Source organism: Ovis aries, chromosome 7 (assembly GCF_016772045.2).
Source record: "Ovis aries strain OAR_USU_Benz2616 breed Rambouillet chromosome 7, ARS-UI_Ramb_v3.0, whole genome shotgun sequence".
In the NCBI taxonomy this organism is placed as follows: Eukaryota; Metazoa; Chordata; class Mammalia; order Artiodactyla; family Bovidae; genus Ovis; species Ovis aries.
Window position 1 is genome coordinate 40,956,402 of NC_056060.1, and position 18,334 is coordinate 40,974,735.

The following is an 18,334-nucleotide window of genomic DNA, read 5'->3' on the forward strand; positions in this document are numbered from 1 at the left end:
GACGCCGTCGGCGCCCCGCCCGGCCCTCTGCAGTCGGCCGCTCTTCCGCCGCTTCGGGGCTGGACGCCGAGCCGCCGTTGCTTGCACTAGGAAAGCCTTCAAAGCCCGCTCCGGGGCCCTTCCCATCTCCAGTCCGCCGGGTCCTCGCAGCTGGCGGATAGCTCGGCTTGCCCAGCGCTCAGGCGGTTACTGCGCGATTGATGATCATTTTAAAATGCTTACGCAGACGCAAAAGCCCACCGAGGATGCCGTCCTATATTATTCCATAAATATTTCCTTATTCCCGCGGCGCGGTTCGGAATCATTGAAGCATTTAAGTATTCTTAAGTAGTTTTTTTAGTGGCATTCCTTTACCAGTGGGTAATGACAATTTTTTTTCCCCGAATCTGAAAACAGGCTCATATTAACAGTATGAATGTTAGGCTTTAAAATTCTTGTTACAGTGGAGGTTTGAAAATGTGCTTTGTTTCTATAATCGTAGGATTATAGAATCAAGGATTCTAAAGATGGAAAGCAGTTCAGGAATATATACCGACCCCTTTAGTTTAAGATTTAAGGGAAAAAAAAAAAAAAGCGAGCCATCTGGAGTTCTACTGGAGGTAGAACAGATATTTTTCTGACTGATTCGATACTGTTATGTGACAGATGTAACATGACTGAATCGCTCAAAGAAATAAAGAACATACTGTGTATGTTAAATGATTCTCACATCCAAGTTGGTTTTTGTTTTGTGTTTATTTTTAATCTGATTCAGTGTCAGGATGGGAAAATCAGAACTCACATTTGAGTGCCTACTATACGTGGCATGTGTTAGGAAATCTCATATTCCTAATCTTAAATAATCCTTACTATACCTTTTAAGGTAAGTAATATACTATTTTAAAGATAAGGTCTATGAGTCAGTAAGAGTAAATAATTTGACCGTTTGGCTGCACGGGCAGCAGATTCCAAATCAGATATATTGGATTTCCAAAGCCTATTTTTTTCTATGATAAACATAAATTAGGCTTTCTTAAGGTCTGATAGTTCCACCTCGTGTTCTTGGTGAAAATATAGTCTAGATATAATGATGGTTTTTGCAGAATAAATATTTTTATTGTTTTGAGGTATACCACTTGAGGATGTACAGTTGTCAGACTTCAGGGCTATATTAATTCTAGTGTTGTGACAGATGAAAAAAATCTCACTTAAGATAGTAATCTGTAATATCTCATATCTGGTGACAATATAGATATCTGTTGGGCCCATAACTGAAATGTCTGGAGTTTTTACATTTCATTGTAATCTTGAAAATTGTGTAATTGGTAAGATTCCAGGTTTTCAGGTGATAGTCAGTAAATAGAAATACTTCCTGCTACTGATCCAATGAGTAAATGCTATAAGAACACCCTGGAAAGTACCGCACAGATTTGGATCAAGCCTACTTTTAAATCCAGGGATTGTCAGCACTTACAGTATGTCTAAGGCATAAGCAGAAGGAAAGAGAGAGTGGGAGGCAGAAAAGAAGACATGGCATATCATGATGAAATAGTAGAATCATTCCAACAGTTGTTTTATTCACATCCTTCTGAACAGCTAAAAGGCCCTGGAATCTAGAGATAATCCAATAGTCAGTCGTTAAGAATAGTATTCAGTTGATTCCAGATTGTTTGTTCCAAACCCAGTTTTCCTCCTCATGAACGCAATGTGTGTTAAAATTGACAAAAGTATATCCTAAAACTTGAATGGCCCACATTTATCTGTCTAAATTATTATTACCCTATTATTGAACATCTTGTAAAATCCAGTGTATCTGAAAATAGCCCTACCTCTAGAGGTAAGAGCAGCAGTGCTGAAAAAAGTAAATTCTAATTGGTGCCAGAATATTCTCTTGTTCCTAGTTTTCTCATATATTTTCCACACTACTGAAATTCATACAAACTTTAGTATTACAACTAGGAACATTTAAAAGTTGTGAGTAGTTTTTTCTAAATTTTTGAGGAGAAGCACAATGTTTTAGCATGTTTACAGATTATATACTTTCCTCTTAAGGTTTAATCATATGAACAGTTTTATTTGCATAATACAATTGATGTTAATACATTTTGCCCTAAACCTTTCCTTATACAAGCTAGCTGCATGAATCTGTTTAACTATATGTTTCTGTTCTGGAAAAGGACTTAAAGGAAAGAAGAATCAATTTAGAAAATGTTTGAAAATAATGAAAGTTGGAGGTTTACAGTACTAGATTTTAAAACATAACACAATACTGAAAAAAATCAGTGGTACGAGTTAAAATAGCGTGATGGAATGGAGAAGGAATTACATAAACAACCAAGCATATAAGAGTATTTTGTATATAAAAGGCAGCATTTCAACTCTGGAAAAACAGTTACTTATTCAATATGTTCCTGGGACTACTGGAGGAAAATGATAGAGTTTAGGATTAACAAATATAGATAAATTAAGCTATTTGATACCAGAAGAAAATATGTGACTTGTAAAATTCTGAGTTGGGAAAAGAAAAACTGAATTGGGAAAAAACTATAAGGGAAAAAGTTTGCAAGTTGTTTTTTAATATAAAAGGAAAATTGCTTAATCATCTTAGAGCAGTTAAGATCAAAGTTTTAAAAATTAAACTCTGTGCTTTTTAAACACCATAAAGTGAGAAGGTGAATGACAGACTAGCAAAGTTACTTGCAACATATGTCATAGACAAAAGGTCTGTAAAAATAAAGGTTGATATTTCTCTGAAAAATGAGCAGTGGACATGCACAGAAATTTAAAAGGAAAGAAATAGATTGTGAATCAAAGAAACACAAATGAAAATTTTCTTTTCCAATTTGCAAGTATTAAAAAATTTTTGAGACAAGCGTAGGGAAATGAATTACTCATGCACTAGCAAACTTTTTTGGAGAGAAAGTTAGCAATGTGTATTAAAAGCCTTAAGTGAGTATTTCTTTAACTTAATTATTTATTCATAGGTGGTCACACAGACCACCCATATTATGTGGAGATGTTAATTCTTTTTAGATGGCCAGAATTTGAATCCCCTTCCTCTTGTAGTATCCCCCACTAAGTGAGTCTTATTTTAGTTGTCTGAGTATTTATTTTAGTTGTCTGAGTACCTCCTACGTACCTTCATAGAAAATATATTCTGTAAAGATAGGAATTTTGTTCCCTATTCTGTCCTCGGTGTCCTGAGTCAGACATAGCTCATAGTAGGTGCCCAATAAAAAAGAACCAGAGTACCAGGTTTTTTCCAGCTTCGCTTGCAGCTAGGTTCTGGGCAAGTAGCCTGGATGCTATTGGTTAGATGTATGTGTGGTAGATTTGGACTTAAGAATAAAGATGTAAGAATCACGACTTAAAGAGGATTCTTAGCTACCCATAGAATTTGTAGGAAGATAATGTCCTTGGCATAAAAGGTAGTTCTACAAGCTGCTCACCAGCGACTGGGGCAGTTTGCACTTCAGTCTGGTTTTCTGGGTTTTTAGGTTTTGCTTCCCTTATCATAAGCTGGTTCTCCAGCTTCCCTGATGATTCCATGAGCTACCTAATATTCATTTATTAGAATTTTATTCTTTAATTTAAAAATTTGAAATGTTTATACAAAAGGATATGTAAAATAACTATCATGTTGTACTTCCAGATTAAGAAATCAGCTAAAATCAGTACCTTAGAAGTTTCCTGTTTATCCTTCCCTGATTATATAGTTCCTCCCATGCTCATAGGTTACCACTATCTTGATTTCTTATTAATCACCATTTTGTTTATAGTTTTATCACTTATGCATCTGTCCCTAAACAATATATTATTTGGTTTTTTAATCAGAGCATGGGTTTTCTTTCATGACTTAATTCTTTTAGTTAACATTGTGTGTTTTAGACTCATACATTACTTGTATTCAGCTAGTGGGCACTTGCATGGCTGTGACTGTTTGCTTAGTGTTTATTTTGTTTGGTCAGTTTCTATCCTGTGCAGTTATTAAATATTTTGGAAATCTCCCCTAGATTTATTATTTTGATGTGTGTACTATATAATATTCTCTTGTGTGAATTCACAGCAATTTCCTTATCTATCCACTATTGATGTATATTTGAATGTTTCAGGTTTTTCTTTTCTTTTTGGAATTGTAAGCAATGCTGCATTGAGCATTCTTTGTAACATGTCTCCTATTATACATGCAAGGGGGCATATACATTCTCTAGGGCATACACCAAGGGATGGAATGCTGGGTTGCCTGGTCACACACTTCCAAATTAAATTGGAAACATCAGTGTTACCAAAATATTTGTATCAATTTATACCACCCTCACCAACTTCCTCCTTGTTCCACATCCTTGACAACATTTGGTACCATCTGGCCTTCAAATTTGCCAATCCAGTGAGTGTGATGACATATTTCATTGTGGTTTTTATTTGCTTTCCATAATTACAATACAGTGGGGTGTCTTTTCATAGCTTTATGAACTATTTGTGTTTTCTGTAAAAACACTGGTCCATGTCTTTTGCTCACCTGTCTATTGAGTTCTTTTTTACTGATTTATAGGAATTCTTTAATTATATAGTTATATGAGTTTAATATGTCTTTTCAGTTTGAGGCTTCCCTGGTAGCTCAGTTGGTAAAAAATCCACCTGCAATGTGGGAGACCAGGGTTTGATCCCCTAGAGAAGGGAAAGGCTACCCACTCCAGTATTCTGGCCTGAAGAATTCTATGGACTGTATAGTTCATGGGGTTGCAGAGTTGGACACAACTGAGCAGCTTTGACTTTTCTCAGTTTGCAGCTTATCTTTGTATTTTCTTGATGATTATATTTTGTTCAACAGAGGCTTTTAATTAATGACATTAATGCTTTGTACTTTCTGCATCTTAAATCTTTCCCAGTGTGGAGATCATAAAGTCTCCTATTTTGTCTTCTAAACAATTTTTGGTTTTGCCGTCCACATTTAATTTTTTTTAATCTGAGTTTTTTGGTTGGTTGGTTGGTTATAGGTAGGGATCCAATTTTATTATATTTTCAATATGGATAATCAGTTATTCTTATGTCATATATTAAATAGTCTCCTCTTTCCCTACTAATATGCAAACTATGTCACTCATCAAGTTTCCATGTTTGTGTCATCTGTTTCTAGGTTCTTTATTCTGTGAAGTTTGCTGTTTATTCTTGTGACAGAACCTCCCTCAGTGTCTAAATTACAACAGCTTTACTAGAAGTCTGAATGTTGGATGGTAAAAGCCCCCCTCACACTCTATCTTGCTCTTGAGGAATATTTTGGTTATTTAGGGACTTTTGTTTCATATACATTTTCTTTTCTGTTTCTATTATAGTAAAATGTATAAAACATTTAATTTGTCATCTTCACCAAGTTAGTGTACAATTGGTGGCATTATATTCAGTGTTGTATAGTGTAACCACTATCTGCTTCCCACATGGTGCTAGCGGTAACGAACCTGCCCGCCAGTGCTTGAGATGTAAGAGGAATGGGTTCAGTCTCTAGGTCGGGAAGATGCCCTGGAGGAGGGCATGGCAACTGACTCTAGTATTCTTGCCTGGAAAATCCCGTGGACAGAGGAGCCTGGCTGGCTGCAATCCATAGGGTCTCACAGAGCTGGGCCTGACTGAAGCGACTTAGCCTGCACCACTGTCTAGTTCCAAAACTCTTACTCCAAACAGAAATTCTGCCTCCCTCCCTTTTTACCCCAGTCCCTGCTAACTCCTAACCATTCTATCTTTATACATTTGCCTTTTTCTAGACATTTCATGTAAATGAGATCCTAACAGTGTTTGTATTTGTGAGTCTGGTTTCTTTTATTCAGCATATTACGTTCATGGTTTGCCTGTGTTGCAGTATGATCAGAACTTACTCCTTTTATGGAGAATACCACATTTTGTTTATCCATTCATCTGTTGTTGGGACACTTGGGTTGTTGCCACCTTTTGTAAATTGTAAATAGTTCTGATATCAAGATTGGTATTACAAGTATCTGAGCTCCTATTTTCAATTCTTTTGGATACGTAGTAGTGGAATTCCTGGGTCATGTGGTTATTCCACATTTAACTTTTAGAAGAACTGCTAACTTGCTTTCTACCATACCTCCTCATTTGTATAAACTTTAGAATCAGATTGTCAAATAAAGTACTCTATTAAGATTTTATGTTACTGTACTCAATCTTTAGATCATTTGAGAGTGATAGACATGTTATGAAATTGAGACTTCAGGTCCAAGTATGTAGTATATCTCTATTCAAGATTTTTTTATGTCTTTTCAATAAAGTTTTATAGTATCTTCATCAATATCTTATATATCTTTTATTGGGTTTACTCTTGGCTTCTTTGTATTTTTTGATGTTAGTTTCTTTAAAAGTAAATTTCTTGATTATCACTGGTATTTTGAAATACAACTAACTTGAATATTTTTTACTCTGGCAAGCTTTCTAAATACACATTCATTCTCAAAATCCATCTGTTATTATCTTTATTTTCTATGTGGAATCTACACATGATGACAGCTTTGTTTCTTTCATCCTAATCTTTATTCCTTTTTTTTTAAACTACACGGTGGACCTAAAGTACAGTGTAAAACGAAAGCTATTTTTTTCTTGCTCCTAATCTCAGAGGGATTGTTTTAAACTATTAACCATTAAGTTTGATGATTGCTTAGGGTTTTGTTTGTTTGTTTGTAGGTGTCCTTTTTCAATTTATGAATGTTGAGTTTCCAAGAGTGACTTTTGCATTATACTGAGATAATTATGTTTTTTCTTCTTTACTCGCCAAATGTGATGACTTATAAAAAATAGTAGTAATATTTGTAATATTAAATCAATGTTCCATTCCTTGGATTAAGTACAAGTTAGTATCATATGTTACCTTTTATATACATCAAGTGGATCCTATTTACTCATTACTTTTTAAAGCAGTGTTACATCTTTGTTCAAAAGTGGTTTGGGTAGTATTCCTTCTTTTATATTCTGGAGTAGATTTTTTGGAAGATTTAATTATTTGTTCTGTGAGTGTTTGGAAGAACTCATCTGTAAAGCCATCTGGGTTTGGTATTTTGGGTGGGGGAGATTTTAAATCTCTGATTCAATCAAAACTGAGATTATTCATTTTTTCCAATTTTTCTTGAGTCAAGTTTCCTCACTCTCATTCTCTCTCTTCCTCCATGTCTCTTAACTTCTTTTTTATATATTCCATCTCTCTGGGCTATGTTTCTGGATTAATAAATTCACTAATTCTCTCTCTTTTTTTTTTAGGGTAACCTTCAAAAAAGCAGTTTTAGTGGAATGAGTCTGAATTGATTGATCTGGGTTGATGTTGTAATGAGCAGTGAAGCAATGGAGAGTTCCACTATAACTCAGTATGGAACCTTTGTTATGAAGGGAGCTGAGAAATAAGAGAAGGATTTGTGGAAGAGTTTTGTTTTCAGATGAGCAATACTAAGGCATGTTTGAGTATTGGTAGGGGTGATCTACCACAGAAGCAAAATTTGATGATGTAAAAGAAAAGGGACAATTTAGGAGTGAAATCACTGAGAAAATAAGGAACTAGGACCAAATTGTTCAGTTCTGTGCTCCATTAGGTTTTCTGCAACACCGCTTTTAAAGATTAAACGGACTTCTCTTTTTATTCATGAGATGAGCATACAGTCAGTTTAATAAGTATTATTCATGTATCCATTCTCTTAAGCCACAAATATTCTATTTGTCTTGTATGTCCAAGTCACTGTGAGACTCTGGGAACAGCAAAATAAACATGATCTATGCACTCATGAAGCTTGTATCGTGGCAGTGGTGGTGCTGTGTGTATATGATAAAGACAAAGGACTTGGAAGGGAAAGTACAGGATTTATGAGAGCATTTAACAGGGACCTTAATCTCTTAACCTTATTCTAGAAGATTAAAGAAGCAACAAAATGATTCCCAAAGAAAGAGTAATTAGCCAAACACATTCTGAGAGAGCATTGCAAGAAGAGAGAAGAGCATAGGTGAAGGTCCAGTTGGAAACTTGCATGGATTTAGGAACGGAAGGAAGACTGAAACTTAACGATTAAAGGCAAGAAGAACTTTGGAGGGATAGCAGGTGCCATACAGCACAGAATCATAAGAATTTTAGACCATCCTGAGAGCAACAGGGAAGCACTGAAGGGGCTTCAGCAGAAAAGTGACAGAAGCCATTTTCATACTATTTCTGTTGTAAAGGTGCACGTGTGGCTCCTAGAGCTGGATGCCGTTAAACCTTAGGGTCATACAGTTAACTCCCTCTCTTAACAGTTGTTTACTTGTCCATCAGTCAGACATGGTTTCCTCAGTCAGAGTGGAAGTTTCCTTGGAAATATAATGTTTTTCTATTCTGAGCATAAGTGTATGAGAGTAGGGGCGGGGGAGAGAGACAGACAGAAACAGAGATGGAGTTAGAGACAGACCCAGTAGTCAGGATACTATTTTAAAAATTTTAACTAATAGAGCAAGGAGAATTAACTAATTCTACTTAGCATGTTAATAATTTATACATCATACAGAAATTCTTAAATTTTTAGACATTTAATTCTTAGATATTCTTAAACATCTTTTGCAACTAGCTATTTTTTGAGTTACCTTATAACTTTTAAGTAATCCTGACAGATTTATGTAAGGATTTGTTTTAATCCCTAGGTTTTTAACTTTAACATAAAGAAAATTGTTATTTTATTCTTATTTCTCTTTTCATTATAAATATCAGAATGTGCTGTATATGTTATCAGCATCTTTAGAGATTATTAATATTTGGAGTTGACATTTTGACTAGCTAAATTTATCTTGATCCTTAGGTTCTATATTTAATCGACATCTAACACTATGCCTTGCACATAGTAGGCACTCAAAAAACATGTCCAGTGAATCAAGGTATATGATATCGTGCTCTTAATTATACTTCATAAAAGTTTCCTTTCTTACCTACTCCCTTTTACCACAAATATATTGCCCTTTTTCAATATTCCTTTTCTTTCTGGATTCATAGTCTTCAGTATTCTGCTCTAATGTTACTGTTCTGCTGTTTTCTCTTTCTTGAACTTCCGTGGAAAGTTTAATGGCCCTCAGTCTTCTTCTGAGACTCATGTACTTGTGTATTTGCCTACTTTCTCTGAGAAAATGTCTCTCTTCCCCTTCTCTTTTGATCTATCTTAATTTCTATTGGAAAAAACCATCTTTGAGGCTGTTTATTGCTTTTGTGTTTTTCACTGTTTTCATTGTGGTTTTCCCATCCTGAGCAACTGTTTAGTTGTTACTTTGTAAATAATAAACGTAATTTTATGTATTCTGTGTTTTTAGTCTATTGAAGACAATGAAGTATATTTGCCTAATGATGAGATTTGGACCTATGATATTGATAGTGGGTTGTGGTAAGTAATTTTACATTGCATAATGTCCAATCTTAGTACCTGTTGTAACTGTTGTCATAGACAACAGGAGATTTGAGACCATACTCGGAACATACTGCAGTATTATGTTGTCTCCCTTTCCTTTTCTTTCAGTGCTTTATTCCCTCTGGATGTTTCTCTCCCCAAATCCCTTCCCCGCCTCATTCGTTGTCCTTTACCATTCTGAAGACTTTGTTTTGTTCTACTATTTCCCAATTCTGGTGACATGAGAAGATTTTGTAACTTTTTCCCTCAGTAGGTTGAAAAATCTTTACCATGGATCTTCTTACAGTTTTTAGAGTATTGGCTACCATGATATCTTAATTGTAATTGTCAGTGACAATTTTCATTGAAAAAGTACTGATGGAGTTCAAAAGGAATTTTAATTTGCCTTTCTGGAAAGTTACGGAATTCCACGTTATTCTTGCTGCAGGACAATGCACCTCATGGAAGGAGAACTCCCTACCTCCATGTCAGGAAGTTGCGGTGCTTGCATAAATGGAAAGCTGTACGTTTTTGGAGGATATGATGACAAAGGATACAGCAATCGAGTAATTTTTTTTTTTTCAATTCAGGAGTACAGAAAATGTAATGTTTAATGTGTCACTTCATCTCACAAGTTTACAAGTATTTTGCAAAGAAGACGTGTAGAAAAGCTTGAGCTAACTGATAAGGTTTCAAAAGATAGAGTGAAAATGCAGCATACCTGCTCCTCTCTGATCCCAGATCCTTCTGCTTCAGAATTAACTGCTTACTTGGTTGATATCCATAGGGCAAGAACAAGAAGGGTAAAGATTCATTTCAGTATGTTTCATATACCATTTTTGCTTCTAAAACATAGTCCCATTTTCATTAACTCTACAATTAAAATTTTTACCTTTTAAAAATAAAAAGTAATATTAATTTTGGATCACCTGTCCCTGTGACATATATTTAATTTTCTGATGCCCTGTCTGTTAATAGTATTCTCCTCTTTTAAAAGCTTTATTTTGTTAATTTGCGAACAAGAGATGGAACCTACGTTTGGGAAAAAATCACCAACTTTGAAGGGCAACCACCCACACCACGTGATAAACTTTCCTGCTGGGTATATAAAGACAGGTAATGCAGCAAAACCACCTCATTAACTGCATTCGAGTAAGGATTATAGCTTGTGTCCAAAACAGAGAAAACTTAAAACTCTGAATTTTTTTCAAGATATAATTACAAACTGTTTTGACACTGATGGTAAAGGCAGTTTTGAATGCTAGTTAAGAACCAGGTCATAAGAATAAATATGGTGGAAGCAACTATTTGTTTTTTTAAATTAATTACTTTATTAATTTTCTGGATAGTTATTATAGTCACACAGTTTAAAAATCAAAACCATATTAAAAAGTCTGGCTCCCATTGTTGCTCCCATCCATCCTGTTCCTACCCCTCCAGATGCACAAATAGCTACTTTTATCAACATATTTTGTATTTTTATAGCAGTGGTTCTCAAACTTGTTTGCCATAGGAATAATATAGGGATTTTTTTTTTTAAATGCTGTGAAGCCCAGGTGATACCCTAGACTAACTAAATTACAATCAATGGGAGTATGATTTTTTTAAGCTGCTCAAGTAATTCCAAGGTGCAGACACATTTGGGAACAATTGCCCTCTGTTATTTTAAGCAAACAGAAGCAAATACATATGTATGTATATATATGTGAAAGTGAAGTCGCTCAGTTGTGTCTGACTCTTTGCAACCCCATGGACTGTAGCTGACCAGGCTCCTCCTTCCATGGGATTCTCCAGGCAAGAATACTGAAGTGGGTTGCCATTTCCTTCTCCAGGGGATCTTCCTTGACCCAGGGATCAAGCCCGGGTCTCCTGCATTCCAGGCAGATGCTTTAACCTATGAGCCACCAGGGAGCCCCGTATACATATGTATAAATATATATAGAGAGAATAGTATTCTATATATTTATCTGTATCTTTTCTGCCTCCTCTTTACACAAACATCTGTGTACTCTACACTATTCTGCATCCTACTGCTTCTTTTAGTCTACACTACCATGGAGAACTTTGATTTTTCTATATCTCTAGTTGGAAAGCTGTTTTTTTTGTTTTTGTTTGTTTTTACAGCTGCATAGTAATCTCCCATGAGGATATACTATAGTTTATTTAGCTTTTTCCCTATAGATGAAGCAACACTTAGATTATTTCAATTCCTATGCCTTTACAAACTATGCTTTAATGAATATCTTTGTGTTTATATACATATAATTGCAGATCTATTTGTTGCATAAAATTTCACAATCTGATTTCTGGATCAAAGGATAATACATTTATAATTGTGGTAAATGTTTATTTTGCTAGGGCTGATGTAACAGAGTTCTATAAATTGAATAATTTAAACAACAGAAATGTATTTCCCTGGCTGTCAGTGGTTAAGACTCTGCACTTGCACTGCAAGGGGCACAGGTGTGCATCCTGGTCAGGGAACTAGATCCCGCATGCCATGGGGTGTGTCAAAAAATGTATCGTCTCGTCGTTTTGGAGACTAGGAGTCTGGGATCAGACTGTCAGCAAGGTTGGCTCATTCTGTGGGTTTTCAGGAAGAACCTACTTCATGCCTCTCCCTAGCTTCTGGCGACTTGCTGGTAATCTTTGGGGTGTAGAAGCATCACTCAGGTCTCTGCCTTCACAGTCACGTCGCATTCTCTCTGTACTTGCTTGTCTTCCTCCAAATTTCCGCCTTTTGTAAGAAAACCAGTTATATTGAATTAGTGCCTACCCTAATCACTTCATCTTAAGTTGATTGCCTCTATAATAGGGGTCCCCATGTCTCTGCCAAAATTACCTCGTTCTTCCTGAACTTTGTCCACCTTGTACAAGTTGGTCTGTTACTATTTCTGTTAGAATTACTTTAAAGGCCAGGTCTGCTAATTCCAATATCTGGGCCACCTTGAAGTCAGCTTATATTGACTCTTTCCTCTCTTGATCCCAGGTCACTTTTTTTTTGCCTTTTCATATACTTTCTAATTTTACATCATATGAGAGACATTCTATTTGAAAGAACAGTAAAGTTGTAGTAAACAATGCATCTCTCCAGAAAAGGGCATGCCCGTTCTTTCTTTTTCAGACTGCTGGAGTGTGCTTTAAGTCAGTCTAACCTGCAGTTGGCCTGTGCTTAGGCTTTGTTGCAGCTTTAGTTTCTTTCAGTTTTAGCACTGGCTTCAAATGTTCTGATGCAGGATCAAGAATTTTCTTTGCTAGGGCCCCACATTTTGAGCACTAGGGATTGTGTAGAGATTTTGAGCTGGGCTTCACAGCCATGTTCTTACTTCTCAGAACTGTGAGAGATCCCTCCTTGTTCCATAGCCTAATTGGTAGGAATTTAGGTTGCTAGGGAGTTCTCTTTGCTCCCCAATTCCACTTTATACTTTCTGTACCTTGAGTGATCGCTCTAAGCATTGCATGTCCTCCCTGGCCTTTTGCGGGCAGCACTCTGAGGTGTTTCCTCCAGATTTCCTATCCTGATCCCAAACTTTAGAGTTGATAGCTCAAATTGCCTCAAGAAGAATTGCGCTGCTCTCTGCTGCTTCATTCTCTTGGTGACTGACCGTAAGTCCTCTCTGAAGATTATGTGAATACTTTTTGAATAGATTCAAACTCCCTAGGTGACTGAGTCTCTTAAAGTTCTAGTTTGCTGTGTGAGCCTACATGTGACTGTTAAAATTTTGGCTGGCTTCTTTTACAAACCCTGTGTGTGCCAGGGTCTTCCTCCTCCTGTTGCATCAAGGATAAAAGCATGGGTTTCTCTCTCCTGCTACAGGCTCATCACTTTCTGGAATTAGTTTGCTTAGGTCTCTGTGTTCCCATAGCGGTTTGATTTTTTTTTTTTTAATTATGGTTTTGTAGTTTATATGGCTTGTTTAGGTTGTGAGAGAAATGATATCTTTCAACTTTCTGTGAACAAGCTGAAAGCAGAACTCCCAAAGTGTGTCCTTTGTTTTGTTTTTCAGATTAATATATTTTGGTGGCTATGGGTGTAGGAGACATAATGAACTCCAAGATTGTTTTGATGTTCATGATGCATCTTGGGTAAGAGAGTAATCACTGTTTACATTTTCCTCTAATTTAGTGTCGCCTTAAAGTTTTTAGAAATAATGAGCCCAGTCCTTCTCATTTTAATTTGCTATAATTGATATTATGAAAAAAAAAAGGTGTCTTTTCTCTCTTTTGAATTTGGGTTCAGTTGCAAGAGATTTTCTCACCTAATAGTATCAGCCTTCATTGCTACTGGCAGAGTAATTTCTTTTCTGATGTCATAAATCACTTACAGATGCTTCTAGTAGACAAGTAGTGGCTTTAGCACAACTTGAAAAACTCTGTTCATAGGTAACCACAGTGGCTGTTGCTGACATACACCTCCTTTTAGGTACGTCCGCCAGAACTATTCATAGCTCAGACTGGCTTCTGTATGACAATGAGTAAGTTGGTAGTGCTACTGCTTTTTTCTACTTATTCTTACTGGCTAGAGAATAAACTATTATATTAATGAAAGAAGTCATGACTTACAAAAATGAAATCTTTTAAAAGATAACTTTAAAAGCCATTGATCTTCCCACTAAGATACACAGTAGCCTCACTTTTACCTTCTACTAGTGTATTTTATTATTATTCATTATTAATGTAAAGATATATGTACATATCATGTATATCTCTTTGTATATGAGTATTTAAAATTTCTCCATAGGCTTTACTTAGACTATGTGTGAAATTAATATATGTTAATAAAATTGAATGGTTTTTAAGTGACAAAAGTAGTTTACATGGTTTTTCAGTTTTTAAAATGAAGTATCTTTTAAGTTTTGCTACTGACAGTATTACTGATAATTTTTAGTAATATAACTTCCCACTAATTATGTCCAATTATTTTTGCTCATCAGTGGAAGCTCTCATTTTTTTTCTCAACTAGTATAGTTAGGCTAATGATCACATCCTGAAGTTTATGATGTACAGGTAGATTTTTTTCACTTAGATTCTGAACTAGGTAAATTATGTAGTTTATTTGACTTGTTTGACAAGTCCTGATGAAAATGAATGATATAGTCCTGACGTATGACACAAAACTGCTGCAGAGGTAAGCTTGAGTAGTGGCAGAGGATTTCAGCAATGCAGAAGATACTAAATACAGTCTAACTGCTAAATCTTTGTCTTGCCAAGTCTTCCTAGAAAACAAAGGAGAGTAAGCATACATTTAATGTATAAGAATAAGCTGCTTAGTTAAGTGATTAGAATTCTTTTACAAAAAGAACCACTGTTCCCTAAAGTTTCTAACAGCAAATATTAGAAATTTGGCACATGTACTTTAGGAAAACAGATTTTCAAATCTAAATATCATTCTATCCTCTGCAATTTTCAAAGAGATAGTCCTTTGAGAGGATTGGAGAACTGTCACCAAGTACAGTGATGAGTCATGAAAGCGATGCTATGAGAAGAACAGTTGCTAGGTGATGCTGCTATAGCCTAGGGATCGCACTTTGTGAGCCACTGGTGATACGCGTTAAGTTTATAACTATGGTCACACTTGACGGTATTTCTGTAAAATTGTCTATTATTTCACCAGTAAATATGCAGTGAAACTATCATGCAAATCTAAAAGTCATTAAAACCTTTTAAAACCTTTTAAAAATTTATGTTTTAGGAAGAGCAGATATTCTGGGGATGGCATAATGATGTTCACATATTTGACACAAAGACACAGAGTTGGCTTCAGCCCGAAATTAAAGTAAGTATTCCGAAAAGTCACCTTTATGTTTTAACACTTTTAAAGTGAATTTCTTTTACTAAGTTATTGGCTGTTAGTAATTGAGTTTGTAATCATATAGAAAGGGGTTCTCTTGAGTGCAGTCACTATTATTGTTTTTTTATCACATATTTTTCTCCAGGTTAAGGTTTTCTAGAAAACTCTAGAGAGATGCCATCATCATTCTTTACCCACAAGTGTTCAGTTCAGTCGCTCAGTCGTGTCCGACTCTTTGCGACCCCATGAATCACAGCTCGCCAGGCCTCTCTGTCCATCACCAACTGCCGGAGTTCGCTCAGACTCGCATCCATCGAGTCAGTGATGCCATCCAGCCATCTCATCCTCGGTCGTCCCCTTCTTCTCCTGCCCCCAATCCCTCCCAGCATCAGTGTCTTTTCCAATGAGTCAACTCTTCGCATAAGGTGGCCAAAGTACTGGAGTTTCAGCTTTAGCATCATTCCCTCCAAAGAAATCCCAGGGCTGATCTCCATCAGGATGGACTGGTTGGATCTCCTTGCAGTCCAAGGGACTCTCAAGAGTCTTCTCCAACACCACAGTTCAAAAGCATCAATTCTTCAGCTCTCAGCCTTCTTCACAGTCCAACTCTCACATCCATACATGACTACTGGAAAAACCATAGCCTTGACTAAATGGACCTTAGTCGGCAAAGTAATGTCTCTGCTTTTGAATATGCTGTCTAGGTTGGTCATAAAAGACATTAAGCGTCTTTTAATTTCATGGCTGCAATCACCATCTGCAGTGATTTTGGAGCCCCCCAAAATAAAGTTTGACACTGTTTCCACTGTTTCTCCGTGTAATGCCCTAATTTAATGAAGGCTCTTTTTAAAAGTCCTTTTGTAGCAAAGTTCATGATTTTGAAAAGCCTATGTTTCATAAACTCATGAAATCTTAATACTCTTTCATGTGCTAGTGAGCAAACACAGATTCACATTAGTTTAAGCCATAAAGAATTCTTGCATAGCTGGGAGGTATATTTTGAAGTGGCTCACACAGTGGAAAAGCTACAGGGACCAGGGCCTTAGGAACTGGAGCAATTTACCCAACCTCATCACAATATTTCCATCTTTCTATTGGCTTCTCCCTGCTTCTCTGTGTGCTAGCTTATTCTGTCTGCTGCAGACTGGCCAGCTCATTTAGGAGGGAATATAGCCCTGCCTATTCCGGCAGTTCTTTCGGTTGGTGCTGTATTTTCTCAATGTCTGTATCTTCACCCTAGAAAAAGGACTCTGGCTCTACTTAGGTGTGTTCCTCCTCTATATCAGTCCCCGTTGCCAAGGGTATGATTGCCCAGGCCCGAGTTTGAGACCTGTCCCTAGGGGAGAAAGGTATTGTGTTGGTCAGATCACTGGAACTGTGCAGAATAAAATACTGAACAAAATTTGTGTTCAAATTTTTGAACAAAACCCAAAATTTGATTCAAATTCTATTCTCTGTGATTTTAAAAGAGAGGAGAGAGGATTTGAGAGGATTGGAGGATTGTCAACAAGTACAGTTATGAGTCATGCAAGCAATGTTATGAGAAGAACAGTTGCTAGGTGATGCTGCTATAGCCTAGGGAAAGACCAAATTTTTATCCACTAACCGGCAGGCATATGGGCTTCCCTGTTGGCTCAGCAGTAAAGAACCCACTGACAAAGCAGGAGATACAAGTTTGATCTCTGGTTTGGGACGATCCCCTGGAGAAGGAAATGGCAACCCACTCCAATATTCTTGCCTGGAAGATCCCATGGACAAAGGAGCCTGGTGGGCTCTAGTCCCTGGGGTTGCAAAAGAGTTGGACACAACTTAATGAATAAACCACAGCATACATGTATACATAAAATTCCTTGCAGTTCAGCTTCTGTAAATGGAAGTGAGGGAAGTTCTATGCAAAATAAAAAGTGTTGCAAGGCTTGACCCATCTCAGCATCCTCTTTTTCCTAGCAGTGGCTTTCACATTTCCAATGTTCTTCTGTTCTATTCTAATTTTGGAACTCATCAACTATCAGTCAATCATATTTGCTGATGGACGTTTCCTGCAGTCAGTATTTGAATGTTAAGATTTATGTGTTAATGAAATAAAAGCATCTTGTCTCTCTTAAAATAATTTCATATCAGTAAGCAAGTGGAGAGAAATTTTATTGACACTGGATCTACTAAAACTCATCCTAGATCTCTTTCAGGCTTCTTAACACTTTGCTTCCTTAGACAATAAGCAAAAATCTGGAGCTACTGCACACATAGTTTTAGAATGTGCTCCTTGGGATCAGTGAGCTGAAGTAGCTTATAAGGAGTTCTTTAGGACTTCAGGTCTTTCTGTGACTGTCTCTCCTTACCATAGTTTGTAACCCTCCCATCCTTCTGTGCCAACAGCCTAACAGGCACGGGACACTTTTCGTTAATGTTTAACAGTATTTTCACTGTGATTTCTCTGATCATTTCTTCAGATATGTTCTTCAGTTCAGTTCAGTTCAGTTCAGTCACTCAGTTATGTCTGACTCTTTTTGACCCCATGGACTGCACCATGCCCGACTTCCCTGTCTATCACCAATTCCTGGAGCTCGCTGAACTCATGTCCATTAAGTTGGTGATGCCATACAATCATCTCATCCTCTGTCACCCACTTCTCCTCCTGCCTTCAATCTTTCCCAGTATCAGAGTCTTTTCCAATGAGTCGATTCTTCACATCAGGTGGCCAAAGTATTGGAGTTTCAGCTTCAGCATCAGTCCTTCCAATGAATATTCAGGACTGATTTCTTTTAGGATTAACTGGTTGGATCTCCTTGCAGTCCAAGAGACACTCAAGAGTCTTCTCCAACAAATGTACTCCAACAAAGAACTCTTACATTGTTTATATTCTATCTGAAAGTTTTTCTGATGTGGTTGCAGCTAGAATCTGTTTTCTTTATTTTCTAGACACTTCCTTAAATTAATTCATTGTTCCTCAATATCTGCATCAAAGTGCAAGGTAACTTGATACAGTGTAACAGTTACTTGTTTTGAAGTTGAAGAAATTGAATTTGCATTCTAATTGTGTCATGAAAGAGCTGTGTACTTTTAGATAAGCCATAGAGTGTGACAGTGGCACCCCACTCCAGTACTCTTGCCTAAGGAATCCCATGAATGGAGGAGCCTGGTAGGCTGCAGTCCACAGGTCGCCAAGAGTCAGACA

The 18,334-nt window shown here is 36.7% G+C and overlaps 1 protein-coding gene across 4 annotated transcripts in view; it reads left to right on the forward strand.

Annotated features, from left to right (window-relative positions):
- Nucleotides 1-18,334, forward strand: part of KLHDC1 (kelch domain containing 1) — a 43,386-nt gene that overhangs the window by 2,748 nt on the left and 22,304 nt on the right. For 2 of the 4 annotated variants that reach the window (XM_042252303.2, XM_004010503.5), the window contains exons 2-6: nt 9,295-9,365; nt 9,817-9,934; nt 10,366-10,484; nt 13,376-13,454; nt 15,061-15,144. In XM_042252303.2, the coding sequence (XP_042108237.1) occupies nt 9,821-9,934; nt 10,366-10,484; nt 13,376-13,454; nt 15,061-15,144 (396 nt within the window). In that variant the 5' untranslated portion in view covers nt 9,295-9,365; nt 9,817-9,820. Of the gene's footprint in view, nt 1-31; nt 10,172-10,365; nt 10,485-13,375; nt 13,455-13,751; nt 13,844-15,060; nt 15,145-18,334 lie in introns of those variants that run through there. The other 2 variants (XM_042252302.1, XM_042252304.2) reach the window with 2 other exon arrangements.